Source organism: Lynx canadensis, chromosome A2 (genome assembly GCF_007474595.2).
Source record: "Lynx canadensis isolate LIC74 chromosome A2, mLynCan4.pri.v2, whole genome shotgun sequence".
Taxonomy (NCBI): domain Eukaryota; kingdom Metazoa; phylum Chordata; class Mammalia; order Carnivora; family Felidae; genus Lynx; species Lynx canadensis.
Window position 1 is genome coordinate 167,630,980 of NC_044304.2, and position 27,978 is coordinate 167,658,957.

The window sequence follows — 27,978 nt, forward strand, 5'->3', positions numbered from 1 at the left end:
TGATTCTTTTTTGTTTTTGAAAAATTTTTCATGTTTATTTTTGAGAGAGAGAGAGACAACGTGCAAGTGGGAGGGGCAGAGAGAGGGAGAGGGAGAGAAAGAGAACGAGTGGGGGAGGGGCAGAGAGACAGGGAGACACAGAATCCCAAGCAGGCTCTAGGCTCTGAGCTGTCAGCCCAGACAGAGCCCGATGTGGGGCTTGAACTCTTGAACCGCGAGATCGTGACCTGAGCCGAAGTTGGACCAACTAAGCCACCCAGGTGCCACCTACACCATACGGATTCTGTAGTTGTGGGGTTGTAATGTGTTACTTTTCTTTTTCTCCGGAATGCATTTTTTCTTTTTTTTTTTTCTTAACGTTTATTTATTTACTTTTGAGAGAGAGCACAAAGCAAGGGAGAGACAGAGAGAGAGGAAAGTTTGTATTCTATGTTTTTGGTAAGTGCTCATTGACTGAACCAAAAATAAATGGACTGTTCTTATTTTCAGGAGCATTTTGGTATCTTTAAGAGCAATACGTTTTCTATTGTATTAGTAGTTTTCTCGTAAAGTGCGTTATTCAAGTTTGACTTTGACTAATCCTTTCTTAAATTTTTTTGAGACGTCAGGCTTACAGAAAAGTAAATGGAATTCTTAAACACTGTGGCCCAGAATCAGGAGCTGTTACGTTTTGCCTCACTTGATATAACAGTCTCTGTGTGTTATGTGAATGTGAGAATAATCGGTTTTTGTTTCTGTCTCTGGATTACGTTGGGGAAGGCAGCCCAGGCTGTGTGGAGTGCAGCTCCCTGCGTGCGGAACCGTCTTTCCCTTGCAGGTGGCGGCAGTGGGGACAGAGCCTCGCGGCTCTCGCTCGGAGGCTGTTAAAACCTCTCCCCGTCGGAGTTTGAAGCACGCATCAGGGGTCCCGAATTTTGTATTTATACATGTGGGGATTGCGTCAGCAGTCTAGTCAGTTATTTCCTAATGGATTGTAGCTTTAGTTGAGTTAAATGAGTCCGTAAAACTGCGGGTTTATTGGACGAACTTTGGTTGCTCTGCAGACGAGCTGTGTTAAAACTTCTCGTGGAGGTTTTTCTTCTGAGGCGATGTGTTCTAAGGCATTAAACCGTTTCCCCTCATTGCAGCTCTCTCTCCCATGGAAGAATAAAACGTGACTATGTTTGTTTTTAGAAGACCCGTTTGAAGACTTTTTTGGGAGTCGAAGAGGCCCCCGTGGAAGCAGGAACCAAGGCACAGGGTCGTTTTTCTCTGCCTTCAGTGGATTTCCGTCATTTGGAGGAGGGTTTTCTTCCTTGGATACAGGTATTAAGTTTTAGATCTGATTTCTGATATCTGAACAGACATTAATGCTGATAAACACTTTCAGTCAATGCAGTTGTGTTTTTTTTTGTTTAGTATTTAGGTTTGAGAGAGCAGGCACGAGTGGGGGAGGGGCAGAGAGAGAGAGAGAGAGAGGACAGAGGAGCCAAGGCAGGCTGGCTCCAACTCAACGAGGTCATGACTTGAGCTGAAGATGGTCGCTCAACTGACTGAGCCTCCCAGGTGCCCCCGAAAACCCACTTCTGATCTTACTATTACAGATCAATGTCTATTTATTTATTTAACTTTTTTTCATGTTTGTTTATTTTGAGAGAGGAAAGAGCAGAGTGAGAGGGAGAAAGAATCCCAAGCAGGCTCTACACTGTCAGTGCAGAACCCGATGTGGGGCTCGAACCTAAGAACTGTGAGATCATGACCTGAGCCGAGATCAAGAGTCCGACACTTACCCCGCTGAGCCACCCAGGCGCCTCTAAAGGTCAACATTTAATGAAACTCCTGGTTAAAACCAGTTACTTGATTTGAGTAAATAACTGAAAAAACCCACTAAGACAAACTGCCTGATGCTTTTTTTGTGTAACCTCCTTGGCAGCTGTAAAAACAATAGGGATGATCGTAGAAGAGTCCGGGTTGATGGGATCAGAAGGTGGGGGAGGGGAGGTGTTAACACAGCGCCCCCCCTCCCCCCCCCCCGCGTCTGCAAGTGACCATGGCTCAGGGGGGTCCACTAGGGGCTGCAGTTGTGGGATTGCTCTGCCCTGCCACACACGGTGGCCGAGGGGCCATTTTAAGGCAGCGCATCAGGGGCGCCTGGCCGGCTCAGTCAGAGGAGCGTGAGATTCTTGATCTCTGTGGTTGTGAGTTCGAGCCCCGTGTTGGGTGTAGAGATTACTTAGAAAAATGAAATCTTAACAACAAATAAAGGCAGCCCATCAATCTGAGTAACGTGCACATGGCATAATAACAATTACATATTTACTTGAAAAATTAGGGTCTTTTATTTATTTATTTATTTTGAAGGTCATGTAGTCCTCTTAACAGAGGGGCGCTTGTGTTTTTGATTCTCTGATTTTTCTTTCAAATGCTACGTGGTTAGAATTGGCAGTGCTCGTTATGAAGGCTCCCTGCAAAGCAGCTCAAAACGTTCCTCCCTTCAAGGCCCGTGCTGGTAACAGGGAGGTCGTTGGCTCTCTTGGACACGGAGGCAGAGGGCTTCTGTCGACAGCCTCTCTCCAGCAGACCCTGCCGGTACAGGCGTGCAGTATGCTGAAGGTTAATTTGCTCAAGTTTAAGGGAGAGTCAAACAAAGCTGGTGTAAAATATCATCGAATAGGCCTTCATTTAAGGAACTGTGTCTGATGTGTGGTGAGGGGCCCGTGTGGACAGAGACCTTCCCTCAGGAGCCTTGTGCAGAGCTGCGTTTAGGGAGTGTGGGCGTTCGGTCTAATGGGGACATTCACAAGTGGGACAGGTGGTAAGCCCCAGAGACCAGCAGACCAGTCTCAGTAGGAGACGTTGGTTCGTGTGAGTGTGACTTGTGGAAGGCGGGGGTTTTCAGCTGCGGTGTGACGGCCATGATTGAGGACATTGTCCTTGAAACGTGTGAGTCTGTGCTTTGTCACGTAACTACTTGCACTGTTCTTTCTAAAATTACTTGAGTTTTTTGATAACTCAGTCTCCTCTCCCGTGGTCGCATCGCAAGAAGGTGAGGAGGTTGGGGGGGCACCCCCGCTGGGGAAGCCACACCGTCCCTGCAGCACGACCGTGCATACTGCCGTCCTGGTCACCTGCGCACCGCGTGGTGCTCAGCTGGGGGCCTCTGACGGGGGGGGGGGGGGGGGGGGGAGACGCCCGTGCGCCCACAGAGCGCTGTGTAAAGGAGAGGGAGAGGAAGTGTAGGACTCCAGAAGGGGAGCAGGGCTCTGCCCCACGCCCCAGGGTCTGGAGGAGCACCCGTGTGCCCCCCGGCTCTGCGGCCGCCCTGCTTAGGTGTGCTCACCTCGTCCGATGGGTTCCTCAGACTTGCATTAAACCCGTACTGAACATGCTGTTTTCCGGCAGGATTTACTTCCTTCGGGTCGGCAGGTCACGGGGGCCTCACTTCCTTCTCGTCCACGGCGTTTGGTGGCAGCGGGATGGGCAGCTTCAAATCTATATCCACTTCTACAAAAATGGTGAACGGCAGAAAAATCACTACAAAGAGGTATGGTGTTCGTCTCTCTTTCAAATAAGTAGGCGTAACGTTTCACGGGTGCCACATTTCCTGTTGACCACCTCCCCCAGTAGCTTGACATACAGGGTGTCTGTTAAATTTGGCACCATTGGGATCTTTTAATGTCCAAATTAGAGCTTTTGCTTTTAAACCTCTGCTGAATAATACGTATCAGAAATAACGCTCACTTAGAGGCACACTTGACACGTGTGATGACGTCACAGTTCACGCGTAGTGAGTTTTGTTGGCGACATTTGCCATTTTGATGGCTAGTGTCTGTGCGTGTGTTCAGCGTTCGGCCACGTGTACCTGAGACAACTTTTACCTCAGCGTAAACGTGTCTTCTGTCTTCGGGAGGGACTGCCGTCAGTAGGTTGCCTTCCGCTGCTGTGTTTTTAACCCTCCGCGCGAGCGATTTCACGTATGTCAGCGGGCACGATGTGTTTTCAAAATACGCAGATACGTTCACATGCGTTTACGTTAAAAACAGGTTCTGAGTGCGTTTTCTCTTTCAGAATTGTCGAGAATGGCGAGGAAAGAGTAGAAGTTGAAGAGAACGGCCAGTTAAAGTCCTTAACGATAAATGGTAAGGAGCAGCTGCTGCGCTTGGATAACAAGTAACACCCGACGCTCGCGCCGCGTAACAGAAAGTAACAGACACGTAACTGTAACAACCGTAACGAACCATATCGGGCGCCGGTGAGGAGTAACAGAAACATTGTTTTTGAAGATTTCACACGAACTCGACTCTCAGTATAACTGTACCTAATCTAAAGTATTTATACACAGCTCATCGGAGCCCTATTTGTCATAGACTCTTGAGTTTATTGTTGGGACCACATAATAGGACCATTGGGTTTTTGTTTCGTTTTGTTTTTTGTTTTTGTTTTTGCCTTTTTTTTTTTTGTCTTTAAAATTGTTGTAAATCTCTGTATGCACTTTGCTTTCTTATTAAACGTGATCCAAGGTGGCCGTGACCCTTTCGTACACTAACACCAGCACGGACCTGCTTTTCCATCGTGTTTGAAACGTGAGCCAAGTAGAGTCAGCCTGCTGTGAAGTTAACATTGCCAGGATGAATCTTCCACAAAAAAAATAATTTCAGTCTTTTTCAGTATTTAGTAGTGAGAGATATTAATGCATTAATGGTAATACATTTCTCGTTTAATATAAATTGAGGATGTTTTTCTAGTGCATGAATGCTGGCAACTTAGTAAGTTTTGACAATTGTTTAAATATGTAATGTTAAGCTTAGGTTTAAAAAAGTAAAGCTGGTAACTGGGTCTTTGTCATTTGCTTAAAAAAAATAATAAATGCGAATGTGTTTGGTGCATTCTTTCCTGAGTGGGGCTACAGTCTTCTTGTGTCTGCGTATGATTTTGTGCCCGGGCTCGCGGGGCCGCTTCGTTACCGTTTCCTTCTGCTCGTGAAGGTGGGTGCTGATCTTCCGTCCCATGTGTTCCTTTCCCTCAGCATATTTGGAGAGTGTATGAAGAGTCTCCTATTTACGTTCTAGAATGATTAGCAGCGTATTGGCACTTCCCGTGTGGTAACAGTTTTACAGAGAAGAAAGAAACAGCTATGCAGCTCTTCATTCCTAGTAGGTTCTAGTTTTCTAGGGTACGTTTGACGCGAGCTCACTTAAAGATGTGGTATGTACGGCAAAGTCTTGCAGTGACAGAGATGCGGGCAAAAATAAAGGCCTTTTTTTGTTTCTCAAGGTGTAAAACCTGTCACAGTCACCGTTAAGAACTAGAATTCCAGCCACAGGAATGTCAAACTAGACTCGGGTTGCATTTGAATGACCCCACTCGGCTTTGTTTTGGATGAGCGGCCGGGTCCTGCCTGAAGGAGAGGAGGACCAAAGGTGCTTACTCCCTGACGGACACATTGGCCTCTGTGCAGGCCCAGTTGGAAGGCATCGGGAACTTTACAAAATCAAGTGTGTCTTTATTGAAAACAAGGGAGATTTTAGAAAATCTCACAGAGACCGTTTGAAAAAGCAAAGCACTGCAGAATTCATTGCGAGTATGAGAAGACCGTTGAACCCAGGGAAAACCGTGAAAGATGCCGACGTGTGTTGTCCTGAGGCCTCCGTGCCTCTGGAGAAGAGCGGCGTGGAGGGAGGTCACCGGAAAGGGCTTTGCCGGATGCGGTTTCACGAGCTGAAATTCTGACGCTGGAAAGCCTGCTCGTGTTTATGCTGTTGGGATAGACGGTTTCTCTGTTCCTGGGGAACTGTGGTGAATACTTGGAACTAAACATGTGGAATTTTACAGTCAGTGACGGTGGGCGGGGTGAACCTCTTGATAGAGCAGGTCGGCGGTGCCCCGAGGACAGCGGGTGCTGACGGCGGGTCCCGGGTCAACCAGTACGAGGTGGCGCTTCGGGGAGGCGCCGCACTAGAGCTGTGGTCTTAACGTTCTTGAAGCCGGTAGAGCGGTGGGTGCTGCTGAGCGCGCTTCCCGCCGTAAACCGTTTCTTCTCCTCGAATGGCACGCGCGGAAGGTGTCTGACTCCCAGAGTCTTTCTGCTGAGGTTTCTTGGTGGAGGGCATCCCGGTCAAGTGGTCAAGTGTCCACTCTCAAGTTGGCATTTGAGAACATCACCTTTATTCTGCACTTGTGCTGTTGGTGAGAGTGTGTGTTTGGCGAGTCAGTTAACCGGAGGAGCTTCCTTGTTGCTGAGCGGTTTGTATGTATGTGTGTGTGTATTTAAAAAAAAATTTTTTTATTATGAGTCCGAGAGCGCGAGTGGTGGGGGAGGGGCGGAGAGAGAGGGAGAGAGAGGGAATCCGAAGCAGCTCCAGGCTACTCGCCGTTTGAACACTTGCTATTGTGACCCGATGACCTTTTAAAAAATTACACGGATACCAGATTCTGTGACCATCTAAGGTGTTTCTGAGGGGGTTGGTACTCGTGCATCAGGTAGTTTAACGATGCAAGTCCTCCGAGAAGCATTGACTTAATTAACTTCTTCTTCCTCTGTCGCCATCTCCTGTGTTCTTAACGTCGGCGCAGCGTTTCCACTTTGGTTTTGGGTACTTTTCCCAACCTGGTCACTTGGGCCACTTTCCGATCTTCTTCAGCTGTGAAAATGCTGCTCCTTGCACTTCTGTGAGCTGCGTTAAGTAGGCGTAGACCTTGGTTCAGGCCAGATGCTTTTCTCTTGTCTAAGTTAGCTGTTTGATCTTGACATCTCAGAAGGTCAAGGTAGGGAAAGTGGTAACGGCTCTTACTCCTGTCAGTGAGAAATGGGGGAATCCCAGGGACCGCCGATCTCCAGAGACCAGAACTAGCTGGGACTTGGGCAGTGTCGCTGGTTAGGGAGACGCAGGGGGAGGTGCCACGGGCCTGTCACTGGCGGTTCACTCCAGGGCAGCAGACGCTTTCTTCTTGGTCTGTGGCCGTTGCCCTCCGACCACCTGGCTGCGTGAGCCGTTTATTGGGGAGCCAATCGTTGGTCCTTTTCCTGCTGTCTGAGCATTCAGGAAACAGGGGATCTGTTCTGGAGTCCACGTGCCCCGAGAACAGGGGCCCACTTGGTGGGGGCACTGCTCCCCGAGCTGGTGCTCGAGGAGTGAGCCCCGCGACTGCCAGCCCACCCTGTTCATTTCTCCTTGTTCCCCTGGGAGGTCACTGTGCCCTGCTCCTCCGTGCCAAGTCCTGACCAGGCCTGGTATGGGAGGGCTTAAGGGTGCATCTTGGTTTAGGACATTTCTTTCCTGTTTGGATCACTGAGCAGTAAATGGTCAGTTTCGTGGTCTAATAAACCAGTTTATCTCACATGGGACTGATGTGTCCCAGGAAGGAGCGTCCCGCTGTCATGTCCCTCTCTCCAGCCCTCCCTCCCCTCGTGCTGGCAGCTCGGGAGACTGCGTCCTCGTACTGAAAGTCCTTCCTTGCGCGGCCCCCGACACTCACAGAAAACAGGCCCTTAGTAAGCGGGCCTGCCCCAGGGCCTGGGGCTGCAGACGATATTGCGGAAGCACGGCAGCGGCTCCTTTCTCCTGCCTTGGGGAGACCCCTGTACTTGCTGACCACCTGCCGTGGCCTCTGGCCCTCCCCTCCAGGACTGCTCGCCCTAGCTGGTACCGCGGCGGGGCGGGGGCTCACGTTCCAGTCTCTTCCGGAGGCAGCCGGACCTGCCTGTGGGAGTGGGAGCCTGAGCGCAAGTGCAGCTCGTGCCACCGTCCCTCCATCCCCAGACGGGCACGCCGTCAGCAGCGGTGTCGTGGGGCCCGGAGCCCGTGCGATGTTTCTCAGGCATCTTCTCCAGTTTGGTCACTTCCACGGCAGAGTTCACGGTTGAGTATCGGTACATGTGCATCTCTTAACGTGCACACCATGCCACGTAGCTGTGTTTCTTTCCCAAGCAGTTCTTCCGATGCTGTCCAGCCTACCATCCGGATGCGAATTTGCCTTGCAGAGGGTATTGAGCGCCAGTGTTTCCCAGTGTTGATGGATGGATCCGTCAGAAACACCGCGAATACACAATGTCCTGTCACATGCACTCTGCTTCCGCTAATAAAGCGGTAGGAAAGTCGGACTCCCCAGACCAGAGATGTTCAATTGTTTTCTCCTTCTCCGGCCGCCCCCTTGCCGAGCTGACCCTGGTCGGCCTCGAGGTGGCCGGGGGGCTGCCTGGCCACTCCGCCCACCCCTGAAGTCGGGAACGTTGTTGCTGATCAAGCCTGGGCCTGAGCGGGCAACCTCTTACCTGAGACGGGGGGCTCGCCAAGGCTCTGCTGTGAGGCCAAGGCTCTGATGACATCCGGTCTGGAGCCGGAGCAGAATGAGCCGTGGCCTCCGTGTGCCCAGAGTCTCCCTGACCGTCCCTCGCCCGGTCTGTGCAGAGTCCGGTGAGCTGTGGTGAAGTGTTCAAGGGCCGTTCAGAAGGCCCGAGGCAAGTTGTGGACTGTGCCTGTCGGGCGGAGACGGGGCTCCCAGCGGGTTCTGGCGTGGCTGGTGTGTGGACCCGGCCGCCCCGCGTGGCGTGGGCCCGCCTCCGGCACCCATGGCAGCCTCGGCCTCCTTGTCCTGTGCAGCCTGGCGGGGAGGCGGGGGGCGTTGCTGTATTTTCTTCCCACACGGTGTGGAGTTCTTGCAAACCGCAGTCTGTTCTTGTGGGAGGAGGTCTGTTAAATTTGGTTCCTGGAAGTCGAATGGTTGGAAGTGTACGTATGAAAGTTGACGGTCATCGCTTCCCACAGAGAACGCTTTCCCATCAACGACGGATTCCTCGCATAACTGTGAAAATCCTGGCTGGGTGGTTTGTTTTTTTTTTTTTTTTTTTTCTTCAAGCAGGCCCCATGCCCAGCACAGAGCCCATCGTGGGTTCTGCGATGAAGACCTGAGCCGAGGTCGACAGTGGACCCTTGATCTGCGCCACCCAGGCACCCCTGGTGTTTAAATTTTACATCTCCCTGGTCAGTTAGGTGGGCCATCTTTGTGTTACCTTGGCACACATCCCTGGAGTGCTGGGACTCCCTGGGTTCCTGTCATGTTGTGGTTTCTTGGGCCTTTGCCTGCTCTGCTGAAGGTGGTCTTTGCAGTTGTCTGTCTGTTACGCTTGCCGTGGGCGGTCTTGATTTCTTCTCCAGAAAGGTGTCTCTCTTTTGGCCTTTGGTTCAATCCCCTCCGTCTTGTACAATGGAATATTTTCTCATTTTCTTCACTTTCACGTGTATATTTCTCTTTAATTCACATGGTGCGTTTGTGAAGTGGTCTGACTTTCTCCCAGATATCCCCCCCCCTCCCCCCCGTCCCTGTCGTGTATGCTGCTGTCACTGTGTTGCTGGACTTCTTTCTTTCTTGTTCTCTCGTCTCAGGCCAGGATCACACTGTGTCAGTAGGAGTGGCTGCCTCAAAGGGCCGCTCGCTTTCAAGCCTATCTTGGGTGTTCTGACACTTGGAAACGAAGGGCACGGCGACTCCAGGTACCCGCCTCTGTCTGATGCCCTTTCCTGACTGGCTGTTGCGTAGAAGCAAGTGAGAAAGTAAGTTTTTATGTTGCCTTTAATCCAGTCACCTCACTGTGCTCTTGGCTTACAAAGGGATCTACTTTTATAGCTAGAAAGCCCAGCTAGATCTCTCCTCTCTGCTTCCCGCCCCCATTTTTTCTGGACCTAATCGTTAATATCGACCGTGGGCACTTCCCTCCTTGTCCCCAGTAGGCCTGGTTTAAGTATTTTATTTGTAGGATTATGTGCTTGGCTGCTGCCTTTTCTTTCTGTCGAAGAAGAAAGCTCGGCGGCGATGCTGGGCCCTCTGACGGAAGTCCCCAGGGCTCCCGAGGGTAGAGGGGGCCCCGGCCCGGCTCCCGTCTCACCCGGAAGCCGTGCGTGCGCTCTGTCCGCGAGAGGAGAGGGGACTTGCCTGGAGAGCCTTCTGGCCTGGGCACGTTTCCAGTCACTGAATCTTTGAACTTTTCTGCTGTTCGTGCTGGTGTGCGTTTTCTCCTTGTGAGTTAAGTTCTGCTTTCAGGGACCGTGTCCATGCTGTCGAGGCTCTTGAGGTTTCGGTCAGCGTGTGGGGAGCGTGCTTTCTCCCTCCTCGGGTCTGTTCTCTACACCTGCGGCTTTCGGGTGCCGGCCTGTTCGTGTTAGTCCTTCTGGAAGCCATAGCTTCTAGTATTTTCCTATTAAATACCTAGTTTTAATCTTTTTTCTTCACCGCGGTTCAGTTTTCGTTTTTTTTTTTTTTAATTTTAGAGAGCGAGCCTGGGGGGGGACAGAGGGAGAGAGGAGAGTCCTGAGCAAACTCCACGCTTAGCACAGAGCCTGACATGGGGCTCGATCCCACGGCCCTGGGATCATGACTTGAGCTGAAATCAAGACTCAGACACTCAGCCAATGGACTGATCGACCCATGTGCCCCCAGAATATTTATTTACAGCCTTTTTGTTCACAGATGGGAGTTTTTGAAATTACTGCTGAGTTCAACCTATATAACCTTCTTCATTTTTGCTCATTTCTAAGTCTGTTGTGTTTTTTATTTCCAGTCAAAACACGGCCTATAAAATATGAGACATCTGTTTGGGATGAGTTGTTCAGAAACAAGTTTTCACCTAGTTGATTCTGTCAACTTTTTGCTGCTGGGTTGTTTCCGTCTCTTAGTTTAGATATTTGTCCATATATATTTACCTCCTAAATATGTTTAAAATATTTATCTAGAACTTTTGAGTGAGGTATGGAGTCTGATTTTTATTTTGCCATTTTTGTTTTTATTTAGCCATATGAATGGCTATTCTGTCCTTTTCCCCAGTGAAATGTGATTTCTTTTTTTAACAGTTTATTTACTTTGAGAAAGAGGTTGTGTGAGCAGGGGAGGGGCAGAGGGAGAGAATCCCAAGCAGGCTCCATCCACACTGTCAGCACAGAACCCCACTCAGGGCTCAAACTCAACGAACCGTGAGATCATGACCTGAGCCAAGATCAAGTCTTGGATGCTTAACTGACTGAGCCACCCAGGCGACCTGAAATGGGGTTTCTTTAATTCTTAGTAATTTACCTTTGGAGGTTTGTTTGTTTGTTTGTTTTTGGAGATAGCTCATTAAGATTCTCTTATAGTGAATAAATTTGTTAAGGCCTGATTTTTTTTTTCACATTTTTTTTTAATCATGTCTATTTTTAATTTTATTTTTTATTTTTTAAAATTTATATCCAAGTTACTTAGCATATAGTGCAACAATGATTCCAGGAGTAGTTCTTTAGTGCCCCTTACCCACTTAGCCCATCCCCCCTCCCACAACCCCTCCAGTAACCCTCAGGTTGTTCTCCATATTTAAGTCTCTTGTGTTTTGTCCTCCTCCCTGTTTTTTTTTTTTTTTTTTTTAATTTTTTTTTCAACGTTTATTTATTTTTGGGACAGAGAGAGACAGAGCATGAACGGGGGAGGGGCAGAGAGAGAGGGAGACACAGAATCGGAAACAGGCTCCAGGCTCCGAGCCATCAGCCCAGAGCCTGATGCGGGGCTCGAACTCCCGGACCGCGAGATCGTGACCTGGTTGAAGTCGGACGCTTAACCGACTGCGCCACCCAGGTGCCCCCTCCTCCCTGTTTTTATATTTGTTTCCCTTCCCTTATGTTCATCTGTTCTGTGGCTTAAAGTCCTCATTGAATGAGTGAAGTCATATGATGTTTGTCTTTCTCTGACTGATTTCACTTAGCATAACACCCTCCAGTTCCATCCACGTAGTTGCAAATGGCAAGATTTCATTCTTTTTGATTGCCGAGTAATACTCTATTGTGTGTATATACCACATCTTCTTTACTCATTCATCCGTCGATGGACATTCGGGCTCTTTCCATACTTTGGCTACTGTCGATAGCGCTGGTATAAACATTGGGGTGCATGTGCCCCTTCGGAACAGCACACCTGTATCCCTTGGATAAATACCTACTAGTGCAGTTGCTGGGTCGTAGGGAAGTTCTGTTTCTGGTTTTTTGAGGAACCTCCCTCCTGTTTTCCAGAGTGGCTGCAGCAGCTTACATTCCCATAATTATGTTTATTTTTGAGAGAGACACACACACACACAGCACGGACAGGGGAGGGGCAGAGAGGGAGGGAGACACAGTCTGAAGCAGGCTCCAGGCTCCGAGCTGTCGGCACAGAGCCCGACTCGGGGCTCGAACTCACGGACCGTGAGATCGTGACCTGAGCCGAAGTCGGACGCTTAACCGACTGAGCCCCACAGGCGCCCCAAGGACTGACTTTTAAAGATACCAGGCCCTTGACTCAGCAGCACACTGTCTGCCGTTCACCTGGACGGTGTGGAGGTACTGTCACCCAGCAGGTGTGGGTCAGCCATGTGCCTTCCCTCTGCTCACTGCAGGGCCAGGGATGGAATCTGAGCACTCGAGCTTTGTAAGTGGCACCGTCTGGGGCACCTTTTACCTGAGAGAAGGGCATGGTGGGAGGTATACAGCAGCCCTAGGTGCAAAGGCTCCAGCCTAGTTCGTGATTTTGTGTCACCAACTTTTGGAATTACTGTGTCCTCCACTTTTGCTCTACACCTCTTATTTTTCATTCTCGAGAGATCCAGCCTGTGAGTGGGGGGAGGGGCAGCGGGGGAGAGAGCGAGAATCCCCAGCCGGCTCCGGCGCAGAGCCTGACGCGGGGCTCGATCCCACGACCCCGGGATCATGACCTGAGCCGAAGTCCATCGAGGCTCTGGTGCTCGACTGACCGAGCCACCAGGCGCCCTTCTGGTTTTGCTTTACGTTTTCCTTTGAAGAGAATTTCATAGGAGCGTTACTAGTGCGTGCTTCTGACCGCTGGGCTCAGCGGACTGGGGTGCTGCGCTTCGGGCCCCCAGGCCCCACGGGGACGGTTGGAGCAGGGGGCTGGCCGCTCTGCCATCTGGGGCGCTGCCTGCCTTTTCCTTGCGGGGAGGGCTCGGCTGCCCAGGGGCTTGCTCTCGGGGTGTTCTTGTGATGAAAACAACTCGTGGAGTTCCTCGGCACATACCCTCATCTAACGGGTTTTGGAGAGACTTAACAGATGTATTTCACAGAAGACTGAGTAACTTGGAGCAGAAACGACAACTTTTTATGTGGATTGAAGCGTGTGTCTTCAGAAAAATCAATTTTATGAACGTACAGAAATAGGATGCTTATTCCGTTCTATGACGTGTCTGTTCAAGATTTGTTTTAGTAATTATGTCAGTGGTTCTTCATCTCGACAACCAAGTCATGCTTCAGACATAAGTTTCCAAAGACCGGACCCCCACACAGGGCAGGCAGTCCTGCTCCAGAAAGAAGGGTCCTTTGGATTCTAGGGCGCACGGGGCTCCGTTCACGGCTCCTTTGACACGCGTCACAGGTCAGGTGTTTGGGAAGGAGGGCGCTGGGATTTTCCTCTCCCCACACCCTCTCACCCCACACAGATCTCTTCCTCTTGAGGCCCCGTGGCTGCTAGAGTTGGGTTGTGTGGCCCCGAGACCTCCCCCAGGGTGGCTGTAGGAACCCCCGGGGCTGGAGGCCGTGCGTGGGTGGGCTTCTGTTTCCCCCCAGCATTTTCTTCCCGCGCACCCCTCTCCGTCCTCTGTGGCATTTGGTTTGTATGCCGGCTGTCGGCAGTCTCCGGCAGGGCGTTCGAACACGACCCCCGGTCACGTAACGGGGCCGGCTCCCGGAAGGGTGGCCGAGCGACCGCAGGCACGTGAATCCGGATAGACGATCCACAGATGAGATCACGAAGCCTCCACATCCCTTGCTTTCCAGCTTCGTTGTCCTCAAACCGAGCAGACGCCACAGGAGACGATGATACGATAAAAGCAGCTGATAGACCCGAGTTGCAGGCACCAGCAGCTTCACTCCCACGACAGCCCCGTGGCCTTGCCCGCTTTGCAGACGAGGCTTGGGACACTGAGACGGTCAGTGGGGTCCGGCCCCTCCGCCCCGGCCCGCACGTGCTGTTCGTCCAGGGATACTGTGAGATGTAAACTTCCCCTGCGAGGCCTGTGCCTAAGCCCGGCCTGGCCGGTGCGCAGAGAATCTGGAGCAGTAACTAACCCCGTGTTTATCGGGCGGCGGCTAAGGTGCCTCTGGTAACTGACTCCCGGCTGGCCTGCGCCACTGAGGACCTCCGGCGACGCGCAGTCCGTGGTCCCGGCCGAGGGAGGTGTGGTCGGGGACGGCAGCCACCGTGGAGGCCTGCGTGCGGTGCCTCCGGACGGTGAAGAGGCCGTGTCCTCGGTTTTTAACAAAATAATACTTGTTTTAAGCTGCGGTCCTGGTGGGGAAGGCGGCAGCACTGGGGCTCCCGGGATCTTTGGTCCTTTGTCAGTGGCTCTGTTGTGGCCCTTAGCGTGGGTTCACGCGTGCTCTGTCTTCCGTGGGGAGGGGCCGGGCAGGAGTTCCTTCTGTGTTCTCCCTCCTGTGTTCCAGGGCCCTCCCTGCTGGAACCCCGGGCGCCATGGTGACTCGGTTTCCCCTCACGTGACGTGACGGGCACTGTGTGCTTGGACTCCGGCCAGCTGTTTCGGGAACTAGTCCTTCAGTCCCTCAGCAAGTAGCCTCACCTGTCCGCCTTCTCTGTCTTGCACACGTCACCGTGCCCACCACCTGCCGGCTGGAACTCCGGTGTCTCCTCGTCGAAAAGCGCTCAGGGGCTCCGTTGGCTTAGGTGACGTTTTAGGATTTGTTTCGTGCCCGCGCTTCCAGTCCCTGTCCCACGCTTCTCCGCGCCCGCTCCGTTCTACGTCCGAGTCCCGTCATGGCGTGCGCCGCCTCCTGTGGTTTTCCCTTGTCCCTCTGTGTCCCCGTTGCAGGGACTGCGCCCTTGGCTCTCCTCGGCTCTGCTCACTTTTGTCATCCGGACACTGGCCGTCTGTGCTGTGTATAGGCAGAGCACGAGGTGGGTGGCCCTGACCTCATCGTGGGGCCGAGTGTTTACGCGTGTCCTGTCCCGAGCTTTGTAAGAACGGGGGCCTCGTCCCACGCTGGTCTCCAGGGCCTGGCACGCTCCGGGCCCTGATGCCCGAGCGAGTCTTCTGATGGGCCGGTGGCGCATTTCTGGATGTGTGCGTCATCTCACGTTGCATGTGTGGTATCCATGATTTGAGTGAGTATGGGATTAACGCTCTCCCATCCCCCCAAAAAGCAGCTGCAGCCAAGGCCTCTTGGATTGTACATATTTGGGAAAAGTGGTTCTGTTTTTATCTATGGAAGTTTGTTTTCATTTGCATCTTATCAACCCAGAGCACACTCACTGTATCTGGACTCCATTTGGGGAGAGTGCCGGGCGTTAGCCGGGCCGGCTGTGTGCTCGGGGCAGCTGCCCAGCGTGCCTTCCATAGCTTCCTGCTGAGTTCATGTGCTTTGGCCCCGGAGACCGGCAGGCCGTGTTTTTGTTTTTAAATTTGTTAACTTGGTGCTACGGGGGCAGGATGTGTTCTGGTATATTTAGTTGTCCAAAAGAAAAGGGTGCTTGGAGTGTTGTCACTAACACTCCCAGTTTAGCTGATTCTTGCGCGAGAAGACAGGCTTGCAGAAGTTATACCAAAATAGTAAATTTGGTATGGGTCGTAGAACTGGATGGGACTTGTTTTTTTCCAGCTAATTTGTAGCGCCTTCGTAAGGTACAGGGTCAAGTCAGATTGTTTAAAGGATTCACGGTAAATTCCACAGAAGAGGACGACCTAGTCAGTGGTAGTACAGAACAGGAAGAAGTGAAAAATGTGGCCGGCCGTTAGAAGTGACGTGGGGTGTGGGGGAGGAGACGGGAGGCCCAGTGCTCACTGTTTGGTTTGCATTCCTAGTTTTAAGTTACGCCGGACAACCGTGTGGCTTTGTGAGAGGTTTGTCGGTGCTGGGTCCCTTCTTCCAGGGCGATTGTGCCCAACGGTGTCCCTGAGTTTGGAGCAGGGTATCGGGGGCCATGGGAGACCCCTGCCCGCCCCGCCCACCCCCCGCCCCCAGTCCAGCACTTGGGCCTCGCTGGGCTGTGGTTGGACGTGATGTCAGAACAGAGGTTTTGGGGGTGGCGGGGAGGCAGGGACGCTGGCCCAGGCTCCTCCGGCTTCGGTGGGAGGGGTTGTGTTCGGTTTTGAGGAAGACAAACGAGGCCGCTTTAAAACTGAGGGGAGGTGAGGCAGGTTCCGATCCTGTGGGACTAGCCCTCCCTCAGAAGCTCCCTGTCATGTCCCCACGCGGTGGGGGCAGGTGACATCCCGATGACAGGTTGAGTTCCTTGCACAGCACATTAAGTGTGTAGTCGGGACCTGCCACTCTGTCACGGCGGCTCGTCCCGACACCGGGCGCGGGCATCCCTCGTTCCAGATGCTCTCGGGATCCCTCTCCACGTCCCCATGTCTCTGAAGCAACGGGCCGGGGGGGTGGGGGGGACAGGTCGCGGCCAGCGTGGAGTCTGCCGCACAGCTCCCAGCCCGGGAGGAGGAGCGGGCTTCCGCCCCGGCGTGAGGGTGGCGGTGCCCTGGGTCTCGGGTCGATTGTGCCCTTCGTTCTGATCAAAACCAGCCCTCGAATCCCCTTTCACCAACAGGTGGGGGACGGTGGCCTCCTGTCAGTGCCGCCAGCCCACTGTGCACATAGCGGGTTCAGTGAGTCCCTGCAGAAAGGATCCAGTGAGACCTTTGGGGTGAGACCGTGATTTAATCTCTGCTTCTCATTCCCTTTCTTTATCTCCTTTCCCCAAATCATCTTTCCTGGTGCCTGAGACACCGTAAAGTTTGTGGGAACTTTGTGAGGTCAGTGACTTGATTGTCCCTGCTGCAGACCCGAGGACCTTGGGAGCTCACGGTGGCGTGACAAGCCCAGTCACCGTGCCCCCTTTAAGGGTCGACCGTGTGGACCAGAAGGACAGGTGCCAGCTGCGTGTCCTACCACTGTTTCTGGAAGGGTCCCTGTGGACCTGACAGCCTGACTCTCCACCCTGGCCACCCGCCCTTATGGCGCCGCCGTAAGTCCTGATGCCCGGACCGTGCCGCGGGGGCTCTAGGGAAGAAGCTTCACGAAGGCGAGGCCTGAGCAGGAGTGGCGCTAGGATTTGCCCGGGAGGATGGGCTCCAGAAGGCAGGGAACACAGGCGCCCGGGCCCCTGTCCGGAGCTGGTGGGCAGGCCAGGGTGCTTGGGCAGGGGCCCCCTCCGAGGGACGTCCTGCAGGGAGCGCGCCTGATTGCCCCGGGTTCCCGGCAGTCCTGGATATGGTGCCCTCCCGCGTCTGTGATTTGCTTGCCTTCTGAGCCCTGAGCGTGTCAGGATCCGAGAGGCCTGGGAGACGCGGGCCAGTCTGCAGGGGACAGACGCCTTCACGATCTCTGTTTCCCGTATCTCTGTACATGGGCACTCGGAACGTCCTCGAGCTGAGCACCTTAGCGACTTCTGTCTTCCAGCCACACAGCAAACGCAGGGCACAAGGCGTCCCTGGAAGCCAGTGTGCGTGCACGTCCTGGGCCTGGGGAAGTAAAGACAACGGGGAACAGCACAGCGTCGTAGGCCCGGCGCTTCTTCCCGCGGCCTGTGCGGCCCTCGACCGGCCAGCAGGACCGCACCCTGCCCGTGGTGGCCTTCCAGCTCCCGAGGACCCGTCTCCCAAGGGCCGGCGTGCACTTTGTCTGCAGTGTAAGTGCCGGAAATGAGGCCAGCCGTCCGCGCCCGGATGGGTTCCCTGCACTTCCCGGGGGGGAGGTTGCGTCTGAAGGCACAGAGCTGTGGACGCCAAACGGTTGTGGAGATCGTGGGGGAAACGCCACCTCTTGTCGCCGGTGTGGAAGACTTGGTTCCCGGGGTTCCTGGGGTGCGGTTAGCAGGGTGGGAGCGCTGCAGCTCCCCCCGCCACGAGCCTGGCCCCTGCCCTGCCAGGCCCAGATGGAGGGATGCCGATGTTTTGCATAAGAGCTGGCGTTGACGCGTCCTCAGATGTTATGCTGTTGGTCGCAAGGTGTGATATTTATGGATCGTAGGGAGCGTGGGAGGTGGGACTGTGGGGGGCAGGGAAGGGATAACTGGTCCCCCACGGCGGTGTCTCCCTGCTGCCGCAGGGGCTCCAGCAGCTTCTTCCTTCCAGGTGGACAGAGCTGAGCACGTGCTTGGGCGGCATTCTGTGTGCACGGAGCTGTTCCTGGGGTCGGGCGTCACCCCATTTGCCAGTATTCGGGCGTTGGGGTCCCAGGCCCCTCCCCGAGTGCTCCGTGAGGCCTACGCACCTGAAGGAACCGAGGCCCTGGCTCCCCTTTCTCCACTTCCCACTTCAAATGCGGGTTTTGCAGTAGAGTCTCCACGTAACAGTGGTTCCTTCAGACAGCCGCACGGCTCCTCCTCCGCGTGTCGGAGGGTTTTTTACTTCTGTTTGTTTGCCGAAGAGCATAACGTCAGCTGAGACCCTCAGAGCCCGCGGAGGTGGGCTCCCCACAAGGGTTCCCCTGGCCTCGCCCTTGGCCCTGTTCACCGACGCCCCGCTGGCCACCTTCCTGCTCAGGCACGGGGTGGCCCTCGGGTGAGGCGCCCGCCCGGGGGGATGTGGCCGCCCGGCCCAGGGCATCCGTGCGCCGTCAGCCTAGTCATCGGATTGGACTCAGGAGCCCGCATTGGGTCAGAGGGCCTCACCGGAAACGTGTCTCCCGGCCGCGTGCCCGGGACCGGCGGCCGTCCCCTCCCAGCCCGGAGGTCTGCTTGGTTACCCGGCTCCACGAGCAGCGCTTCCGTTGGGGCCTGCAGGTGGGACCCCGGGGCGGCGGACTCCGGGCTGTGGGCCGGCACGGAGCCGGGCTGGGCTGCGGTGCCGGGGCGTCCGGCCGCCGGAAGACGTGGAGCACGCGTGGAGGGCACCCACAGCGTCCGGAGCCGTGGGGGATTCGGAGGCTCCGTGAGGAACCAGGGACCGGCTTTGGCAAACCTCTGAAGCTCACGCCCCACGGCGCAGGCCGCCCGAAGCCTTGGGATTTCTCAGCAGTGATCCCTGTGCTCGGTGGGGGCGGGGAGACCGTCGGACGTGGCCCCTCGCACCAGCGTGGCCCTGCTTCCAGCGGCCAGCGCTCCTGCGTGAGGGAAAAGTTCACGCCAGGATTTGGGGGCCGGTCCCCGCGGCTCAGGAGTTAGGTCCGCGAGATGAGCTTTAGCGGGCTGCAGAGCCATTTAGGCAGGTTGCCCGGGACAGGCGCGTGTCTGTTCCCAGCGCTGAGCCGGGCATCGGGTCCGGAGGAGCCCGTGTGAACGGCTGTGATCGGCACAACTCCGTCCGCAACCGTCCTCTTGCCGCACGCTGCGTCTCGGGTGTCGCCCCAGCTGGCGCTCCTCCGCTGGGGGGCTGTGGGCACGGAAGGGAAGGGGAAAGCTGGCGGGCTTGAGTGCGCGAGCGGGGCTCGCGCTCGCATGGGGCTTCTTGTGGGGCGGGGGCTCGGGGTTGTACGTACCGGACAGAGGGTGTTCGGTGAGAGTTGCTCGCTGGGTGGTGGGCGCCCCCACCTCCCTGGAAGGGAGGGCTGGTAAGAGGCTCCGGGAATGCCCCCACGTGGTCCACCCTCCCCATCAGGCGGACAGTTTCACAGCTTCGTGCCCCATGTCAGGCGTATCGCTGGCATGCGTGCCCGGTGGTCCAAAGCCTTCGGTGAACGAAGCCCGAGATCATCCCTTGAACCTGACCGCTTGTCCTGATAGTATCCCTGGTGTTCACCTGTTGTGCAGAATTACTTCCTGTTGTTTAAAAGACCGGTAGAAACACACCTTTGAGAGCAGTGAGGGCTGTTCCATCTTGGCCGAGTCTCTGGGGCGACAGATGGCCAGCGCACGGGGCCTCGGCTCTGAGCTGGCAGGAAACGTGTTGCCGCGGCCTCCTCAGGGTCGTGTGTGCACAGGCTCCACAAGTAAGGCCGCCCGGGAAGGAGGTGCCCGGGAAGGAGGTGCCCGGGAAGGAGGCGGGAGGCTGCCACCGCCGGGTTGGTTCTGATGGAATGAATTGTCCTGGGGGGCCCGGCCCCTGGGCAGGGATTGCCGTGGGACACACTCCCTCCTGGGAAGGTCGGGCGTGCATCCGGGAGTCACTGGTGTGCGTGAAGGGGCGGGCGCGGAGCCTGAGGTCAGGCCCCCACCGTGCAGACGCTGTGGTAAGACCCTTTCTCCCCGCCCCTGCCCCGGAAGCCGGATGCCCTGGGACAGGAGGAGGGGAGCGGTCCGTGTGAGCTCACGCCTGCCCGTCCTGTGCTTTCAGGTGTGGCGGACGAGGCCGCCCTCCAGGAAGAGCGCCTTCGCAGAGGCCAGAGCGCGCTGCCCTCCCAGCCGGCCAGCACCAGCGGCCCCTCGCCGAGGTCACACGGGCCGGCCGCTCTGCCCAAACACCAGTCTCCGCCCGTCTGCGAAGAAGAGGACGAGTCGGGCAGACAGCGGGCCGCCGGCAGCCCCTGGAACCCCTTCGTGCTCTCTGCAGGTGTGCAAAGGGGCACCGGTGTGGCGCGTCCCCACGGGGACGCCCCCCTTCCCTCCCAGGACCAGAGAGGACAGAGATCGTTGCTGTGCTGTTGTGTCCTGACCTGAGCGGGCGGGGGCCGGGCGGGGGCGGGCGCCCGGTGGCGGCAGGGGGGAGGCACCCGGCTCTCGACTCCCCTCCCGGGGGCCCCCCCCCCCCCCCCGATTAAAACGGGACGCCGGTGTTCCACGACGGTATGACGCGTGTTGTCTTGGGCAGAGGATGACACGTTTTGCTTTTACCTTAAATGCTCCTTTCTGTGAGTTTCCGCTACGTGCTCGAGCCTTCATAACTTAGGGGCACACGCCGGGCCCCTCGCCACACCTGCGGGCACCCTGCGGCCTCGGGGAGGACACGTTTTGCGTTTGCTGCCTGCCCCTCGTGCCTTCGTCTGTTTCTGGTTGAGAGCAGAGCACCCCGTGTGAGGGTCCTGACGCAGCCGTCCCCCCGGGCAGAGTGACCCTGTTTCTCCGGAGCCCTGGCTCTGCCCCCCTCCAGCTTCTTGACTTGCCGTGGGTCCTTGGGGCGAAGTCCCCGTGGAATTCTGGATTGCTTCTGCGGGTCCTGCTGTGCGTGTAGCTTTGATCCTGTGTTCCCAAGTCCAGCGTCCTTTTGGTTCGAAGCGTCTGTGGCCATCTTGGTTGTCACCACTGGAGGCGGCCGCGGTGACCGTAACAGACTGTGGTGGAGAAGACCTCCGTCCTTCCCTGGTGTCGCAGTGACACGAAGGCATGTGGCCAGGCTCATTCTGTGGGCCTCAGCAGGACGTGCCGTCACGGCCGGGAAGTAGAAGGATGAGCCTCGTCCCTTTTCTCCCCCCAGAACTTTCTATCTGGGAATCGCACCCCTCCAGCCTCTCCGGGCCTCCTCGGATAAGGCGGAGGGGTGCGTCAGGGTTTCGAGGAGGACAGAAAGAACGTGCCACCCCCTCGAAGGCGCATGGGGCGTTGGACCGCGGCACAGGGCCGCGCGGGGAGGTGCAGACCCGGCCGCCGGCTGGGCCGTGGCGCGGTGCTACCACAGGCAGATGGACCGTTCGCAGACCTCCGCCTTTCCCTGTGTGATTGGGAGAAAGGGCTGTATGAATTCAGAACTCCTTCTGCCTTGAGTGGGCCTGTGGACGTTTTCCCGGGGTTGATGGTCAGCTCCTGATCTCCAGTGGTCTTGGGGCAGGCCGGGCGGGTGGGGGGCAGCGTGGGGGTCTTTGGGCGTCTGGGCAAGGGGCTGAGCCGGCCGTTCGCTTGGCTTGAACACCTCGCCCTCGGAACGGTGATGTAATGGGCTCTGTCGGGTCGTAAGGACACCATGAGCCTACGTACCGGGTCGGAACATCCCAGCCCCCAAGAACGAGGTGCGCAGAGATGGGCCCCCCGGAGCCTCATTCAAGCAGACGGCCGGCTCCTGCGACAGGACGTCCGCCAGTAGACCCGGCCCGAAGGGAACATCCCGAGTACAGAAGGAGGCCCGTCCTTGCCAGGTGAAGCCGCCCGCTGCTCTGGGTCCCCAAAGGCCACGCCTGCCGAGAGCACAAGGAGAGTCGGGAGTTCGTTTCTTCCTGTAGAAGAAATGGCTGATTCTTGTCCCTGGAAACGTGAGGAGACGTTTTTGCCCGTTTGTACCATCGGGTCCCCACCAGGCGTTGTTGCGAGCGGAAAACTAGTTGCCTGGTGATCCTCGGCACGAGTCTGTACGCAGAAGAGGCGGGTGACAGGACTTCCCGGTCACCAGACCCTTTTCCTTGGCCACGGACAGGCTGGGAGGCTGTGTTCCTGGAGCTCAGCCCGTCCCCCGCCCCCGAGGCCTTTCTGATGCTCTTGGGCCACAGGGTGTGAGGTCTGGAGGCGTGTCAGAGTTGAACGCCCCGGAGGTGAAGACACGGTTCCTTGCAGACGTCTGGGGAGCTCGCGCCCGGCGCTTTGGGTGACCTCCTTACTGGAGACGTGTAGCCGCCCCAGAGGAAGGGTCCACAGACGGAGACGAACGTGCCACAGAATCACACAGTTGGACGGGAAGCCGGCTGAGGGCCGCCCGCCACCTTCGGGTGCTTCCCGCCAGCAGCTGCTTTGCCTCTCCGCACAGTCCGCTTGCGGCTCTTCGGCCGACGCTGCCGACTCGGATGCCAGCCGGTCACGAAGGCGGGTCCCTCCGGGAGCTCCCCACGCCGCCCCGGGCAGGACCGCCGGTGCGCTCCGGGGGGGCCCGGGGGGCCGCAGGACAGCTTCCTGCCGCATTTCCCAGCCTCGGGGAAATTCTTGTTAAGAACGGCGCATAATAAGGAGCATGGTTCCCCGGGTGCCCCTGCTCGCACCTCGGGGCTGGAACCTCCGCTCCAGGGAGGGGTCCCTCGGAGCCCGCTGGGAGGCAGCGCGGGGAAGCGATCCTTTGAGGCTGAAGGCGAGCTCTCGCTGGCCCCGCGCTCCTCAAGGCGCCGCGTGCGTCGTTTCTGTGAGGCTCTCCCTGTGGAGGACGCGGCCGATTCCGGGTGCGGACGCGGCGCTGGGACAGCAGTGTGTGCGCAGGGACAGGCGTGGCGGCCCTGTGGCCCCAGCTCCCGTGGGCGGCACAGGTGCAGGGCGGCGCGGACCGGCCTGCCGCGTCCCCGTGTCGTTCGCGGTTCCGCGGAACGACGAGCCCCCGTCACACTCGCGCCTGCTTCATTTTGGAGGACACGGGCGCCTCGTGTTGCCCCGTGTCGCCTGGAGCCGGTCAGTCCTAAGGTGTGGCTGAGCGTCTGTCCCGTGCGGATCCCCCGCGCCGCGGGTGCCCCAAGAGCACGGAACTGGGTGGAAGGAAAATTATTCAACAAGAAGAAGACTTCACGAACGAAGGAATAAACTTGACCCTTTTAACCTTTTTCCCTTTTCCTTTGTTTGGCCTGCAGAAGGCGCCTTACCCAGGACGCTGTGGGACGCTTGGCTTTGCAGAGGGCAGCGTGGCACCGCGGGACGTGTGCCCCGCGTCTCACGCCCGCGTCCGCTTGGGCAGCTTGGGCGCGATACTAACCCAGGCGGCTAACCTGCTTCTCTGCCCGCAGCTCCCGCCGGGGCTTTCAGACGTTTCTCTCTAGAGGCGGGGGGGGGGGGGGGGGGGGGGTGGTCTTACCGCGTCCTCGCTGCCTTGAGCTTCGGGTGGCCGAGGGGCCGTCTCCCGCAGGCTTTTCCCCGAACACAGGACCCGGTACGAAACTGCCAGTGACTCTTACGATGGCCCACATGTACCCAATGCCCCGCAGACCCCGGCCGCGCTCACGTTGTCTGTGCGATGTGGTGGCTGCCGGCCTCCAACTCACACCCCTGCACGGGCGTCCCTCTGTTCTGCAGTTTCGATCCCTGAGCATCCGAGGGGGGTTTCTCTCCTCATAATCCCGCTCTGCTTTGTCTTGGGGGGGCCTCAGGGAAAGCTCGCTTTGCGGAGGTTAGGAGCTGACCCCCCCACCGCCCTGCTGGGTGGTTGCTGACTCCCCTCAAGGTTTGCGCCACGGGTGTGGCTTGCGGGGGGGACCTGGGAGGGGGCCTGCCCGTCACTGTGGAGCCTCCCCACCGCCCCGAGCACTTGGCTCCCTTGGTTGGAGCCCTGGGCATGCGTGCAGCTCCTGTGTAGACATGTTTGAGTCAGGGCAGGGGGTTCCCATCTAGCATCTGTTCCCTTGTGTGATTCCAAAGAGGATCCCCAAGCAGACAGTGGCTGCAGTTGGGGCAGATAAAACTTGCTTCCAGACCGACCAGAGAGCCCCCCCCCCCCCGGGCACCTTGAGGCTCTGCGACCGGTTTGCAGCTGTCTTCAAAAGGGGTGCTTGTGTGCAGTATGTGTGAGGGTCCTGGGGCCGCGAGGCCTCCGGCTGGTCGGTGTCCCCCATGTGCCCCAGGTGCACGGGCCAGGCACCTGCCGGGCGGGATGTGTTCAGCAGGGGCCGGCCACAGGTGCACACGCTCCACACCCCTGAATCTTGTCATTTGAGCCGAAATCCCTTTAGTTTGTCTCAAGTTACTTTTCTGTCATCATCTTGAAATTTAAAATGCCTGGTAGCAAGAGAGGCATTGTAACAGGGAATGGGAACGAGGAGTTGCCTCCCCGCCCCGTGCCGCAACCACAAGTGCCCTCTGGGAGAGGGGCTGGGGCTGCGGGGGCTTCGGGGTCCCTTCTGGGTCAGGTGTTAGGGTTTCGTGACCGGACCAGGGGCACAGGCTCCCCGTGGTGGAGGCAGGAGAGTCTCACAGGCCCTGGCAGCCTGCCCCACGGCCCGCGGTGTTCTTCTGGGTCCTTCTCTCCGCCACCCTCGGTCGTCTCGGCGAAGGCGGCCCGGGCGGCGGCATTTGTCTCCCTTGGCGCTGGTGGGCTTCCCCGAGCCTTGGACAGGAGCACCTGTGTCTCGGTGGTGGGTCGGCACGTTCTTCTCTTTCTCCTTCTCGGGTTATTTTCCGAGTAACTGAGTCTGGCGGGCGGAGGGGAGGCCACCGTCCCCCCCTGCGCAAGGAGCCTCTGAGACGTTATGCCCACCGTGAGGCCGCGGCTCCTGCGCAAGGAGCCCTGCGGTCGGCCGGGCCTCCAGCCACGCACACGTGCGGCCCCTGGCCCCTCCTCCCTGCGTGTTCGTGGGGGCCCATCGCGGGAACCGTTCCCTGTGGAGGCTCCTCCGGGAAGACCGGGTACCTCCGACCGGTAGTCACATCCGATACAGGACACGCCGACACGTCCCCAGGCCGGCTCTGGTTCCCTGCTCGACTCTTGGGGCTGTTCTCCCTCCGTCGTGCCCTGGATCCTGGCGTCTGGGCCCCGTTCCCTGGACTCGCCTCAGGCGAGGTTTGCGCGAGCCCCGCCCTCGCCCCACTGGGGGGTCAGCCCTTCGCCTCCGTCCCGCTCAGAACTCCGCGGCGGCTTTCCCAAATGCTTGGCCCGGGCCCACGTGGTAGCCCCGGTGAGACACCGTGGTGCCCGGGCTGCGGGGGAACGTGGCGGGTCACGTGGGTCGGTGAAGGACTGGCCGCGTAAATACAGCTTTCGTCACCTGGATCCAGCATCCAGCCCGCTTGCGGGCTCAGCCGAGGGCTCTTCTAGCTCGTTGCCGGACCGACGAAGCGCCAGGGGCTCGGCCGCTTCCTTTCCGGCCCTTTGGACGAAACCTCGAGGGGGCGCCTCCCACACGTTAAGCAGTCGACACGGGAGAAACGGAAGGTCCGCGTCCTCAGGCGAGACCTGGGGACGAACACCCAGAGCCCACGGACGGACACAAGCCCGGCCCACAGCAGGGCTTGTCCCGGCAGACGGGACTCGGGTCTGGCCAGTGCTGGAGGGAGCCTGTCCCCGGGGCGGAGTCGGCCCTGCCCGGTGGGGTGCAAGGGTGCACAGGGGTGCGAGGGCCATGTGGAAGCACAGGGGTGTGGGGGCACGGGCGTGAGGGCCGTGGAGGGGCGAGGGCAGAAGGGTGAGGGCTGCGCAGGGGCGAGGGCCGTGTGGAGGCACAGGGGTGAGGGCTGCGCTGGGGCGAGGGCCTTGTAAAGGGTGCAGGGGTGTAGGGGCACAGGTGTGAGGGCTGTGTAGAGGTGCAGGCTGCCTAGGGGCCCAGAGGCGCAGGGGCGAGGGCCACGTAGGGATGTGGGGGTGCAGGTGTGAGGGCTGTGCGGGGCGCAGGGTGGGGTCGTCAGGGGCAGGGTGAGCAGAGGAGAGCGTGGGCTCAGTGCCGCCCCCTCTGGGCGCGTGGCTCCGATGCTCTTTGAACAATGTCAGAGATGTCACTCTGCGGTTTGAAGAGTCGGTCACGCTGTGGATGTGGCCTGGGGAGAAGTGGGGACAGCCCGACTGTCCCGTCTTAACGTGGGCGAGTGTTTGGAAGCGCTTGCCTCTTGGTGGGGACGCCGCTGCCCTTCGGAACAGTGTTTCACAAGCCGTGTTTCCTTAGGACTCAAAGAAGGTGGCAAGAGGAAGAAGCCGAAGCAGAGGGACGAGTCCAAGAAGAAGAAATCGACCAAAGGCAAGCACTAGGCGGACTCGCGGCCGCGCGCCTACTGCCGGAGCTGGCGCCCGGCCCGCCCCGTGCCGTAGTGCGAGGCGCGCACGAGTTAGGTAGCGGCACCGCTTGGCCACCGTCCCCACACTGCAGCTTCTCGGCTCGGGGACGGCAGGAGACGGGAGTGACGGTCGTGGGCGGAGCCTGTCCGCACTGTCCTCGCGTCTCCCGGCCCCAAATCCGACAGCGGCTCCCCTGAGGGGGTCGGGGACCCGGCTCCTTCCTTCCGACTGTCGAACACGATGCCGACTGCTGAGCTGTTGTAGCGTCAGAGGTGTGACTGGTGCAGGCGGGTGATGGAGTGTGTGTCCACGGAATGCCTTTCTCTCTTCCCGGCGGGAGAGTCCTTGGAGCTGGCGCGTAGTTAGGGGCGGGGTGACGTCGTTGCACGTCCTGCATGGAGTCCGCACCGCCAGGGGTCTTCCCTCTGGGTTACGGGGTGTCCCAGCCGCCTCCCTGGGGGCCCGTGGGTGAGTCTCTAGATATAAAGTCATTCCTTAAATTTACCGGAGTTTTAAGCTCCGAGGAGCCCAAACCTGACTTCGAATATTGTTTAGTTTTTGCAAATTCCATCTTTTTCTCTTGGACCCATGATTCTCCTTAGCACATGCACAGGACCCTGCAGAATTTTGTTCGGTAATCCCCTCTCTGCTCTTCGTTTGGGTCATTCTGGGGAGACGCACGTGTGGTATTCACACACACACACACACACACACACACACACACACTCAGATTGGAACGAGGGCGCTGAAGAAAATATTTCAGTTGTAAACATTGGCTCCTCTAAAAACATCCTTTATTTTCCTAGCAGTTTTTTTCTGTCCACTTTCCTGCACTTACTTCTTTGCCTGATCAGCTGCTTCTTAACCCTTTGGTTCTACTGACTCGATCGGTGCCGCGCCTAACCTTTTCTGCGCGCTTCCTGCCCAGGCCTTTCCTCCGTAACACAAGGGCCAGCTCACACCGCTTGGAAATGGGGGCTCGGGGCAGAGCTTTGACGTGGTGTGAGAATGCCGCTGTCGTGAATGTGGCGGCCAGCGGCCCCCCGTGGCCCCTGTAGCCAGCCGCGTCATGGGCGTCGTGGGTGTGGAAGCCAGAAACGAGTGTAACTTTGCGACTCTGAGATGACTGTTAGGGGAGGGGTGCTTTGTTTTGTTTGGCTTTGGCAGGGAGGTGGTGTGGACTGGTATTACGGCTTACCGTGGAAAATGTACCCATGAAAACATACTGTATTTTAAGTGCTATCAGCAGAAATAAAACGTAAGCGCCGTCTTGGACTGCTGGCTTGCCGTCATCATTAATGTCCGCTAGTTACACCGTTATTAGCGATCGGAAAGAAAACCAGCCATAATTGTCATTTCAATGATGAAAGATAAAGTGATAATTAGGGCAGGAGCCTGGGTTGGGAGCTGCATTACTGTGAGATGAAGTGTTACTTTATTTATTTGTTTTAAAATTTTTATTTATTTTTGAGAGAGAGAGAGAGAGAGAATGTCGGGGGGAGGAACAGACAGAG

General features: G+C 57.1%; 1 protein-coding gene across 4 annotated transcripts in view; it reads left to right on the forward strand.

Annotated features, from left to right (window-relative positions):
• Positions 1 to 27,739, forward strand: part of DNAJB6 (DnaJ heat shock protein family (Hsp40) member B6) — a 69,445-nt gene extending 41,706 nt beyond the window's left edge. For 3 of the 4 annotated variants that reach the window (XM_030308907.1, XM_030308909.1, XM_030308910.1), the window contains exons 6-10: positions 1,174 to 1,305; positions 3,382 to 3,523; positions 4,048 to 4,118; positions 20,204 to 20,419; positions 26,355 to 27,739. In XM_030308907.1, the coding sequence (XP_030164767.1) occupies positions 1,174 to 1,305; positions 3,382 to 3,523; positions 4,048 to 4,118; positions 20,204 to 20,419; positions 26,355 to 26,437 (644 nt within the window). In that variant the 3' untranslated portion in view covers positions 26,438 to 27,739. The remainder of the gene's footprint in view (positions 1 to 1,173; positions 1,306 to 3,381; positions 3,524 to 4,047; positions 4,119 to 20,203; positions 20,420 to 26,354) is intronic. The other variant, XM_030308911.1, reaches the window with a different exon arrangement.
• The last annotated feature ends 239 nt before the right edge of the window (positions 27,740 to 27,978 follow it).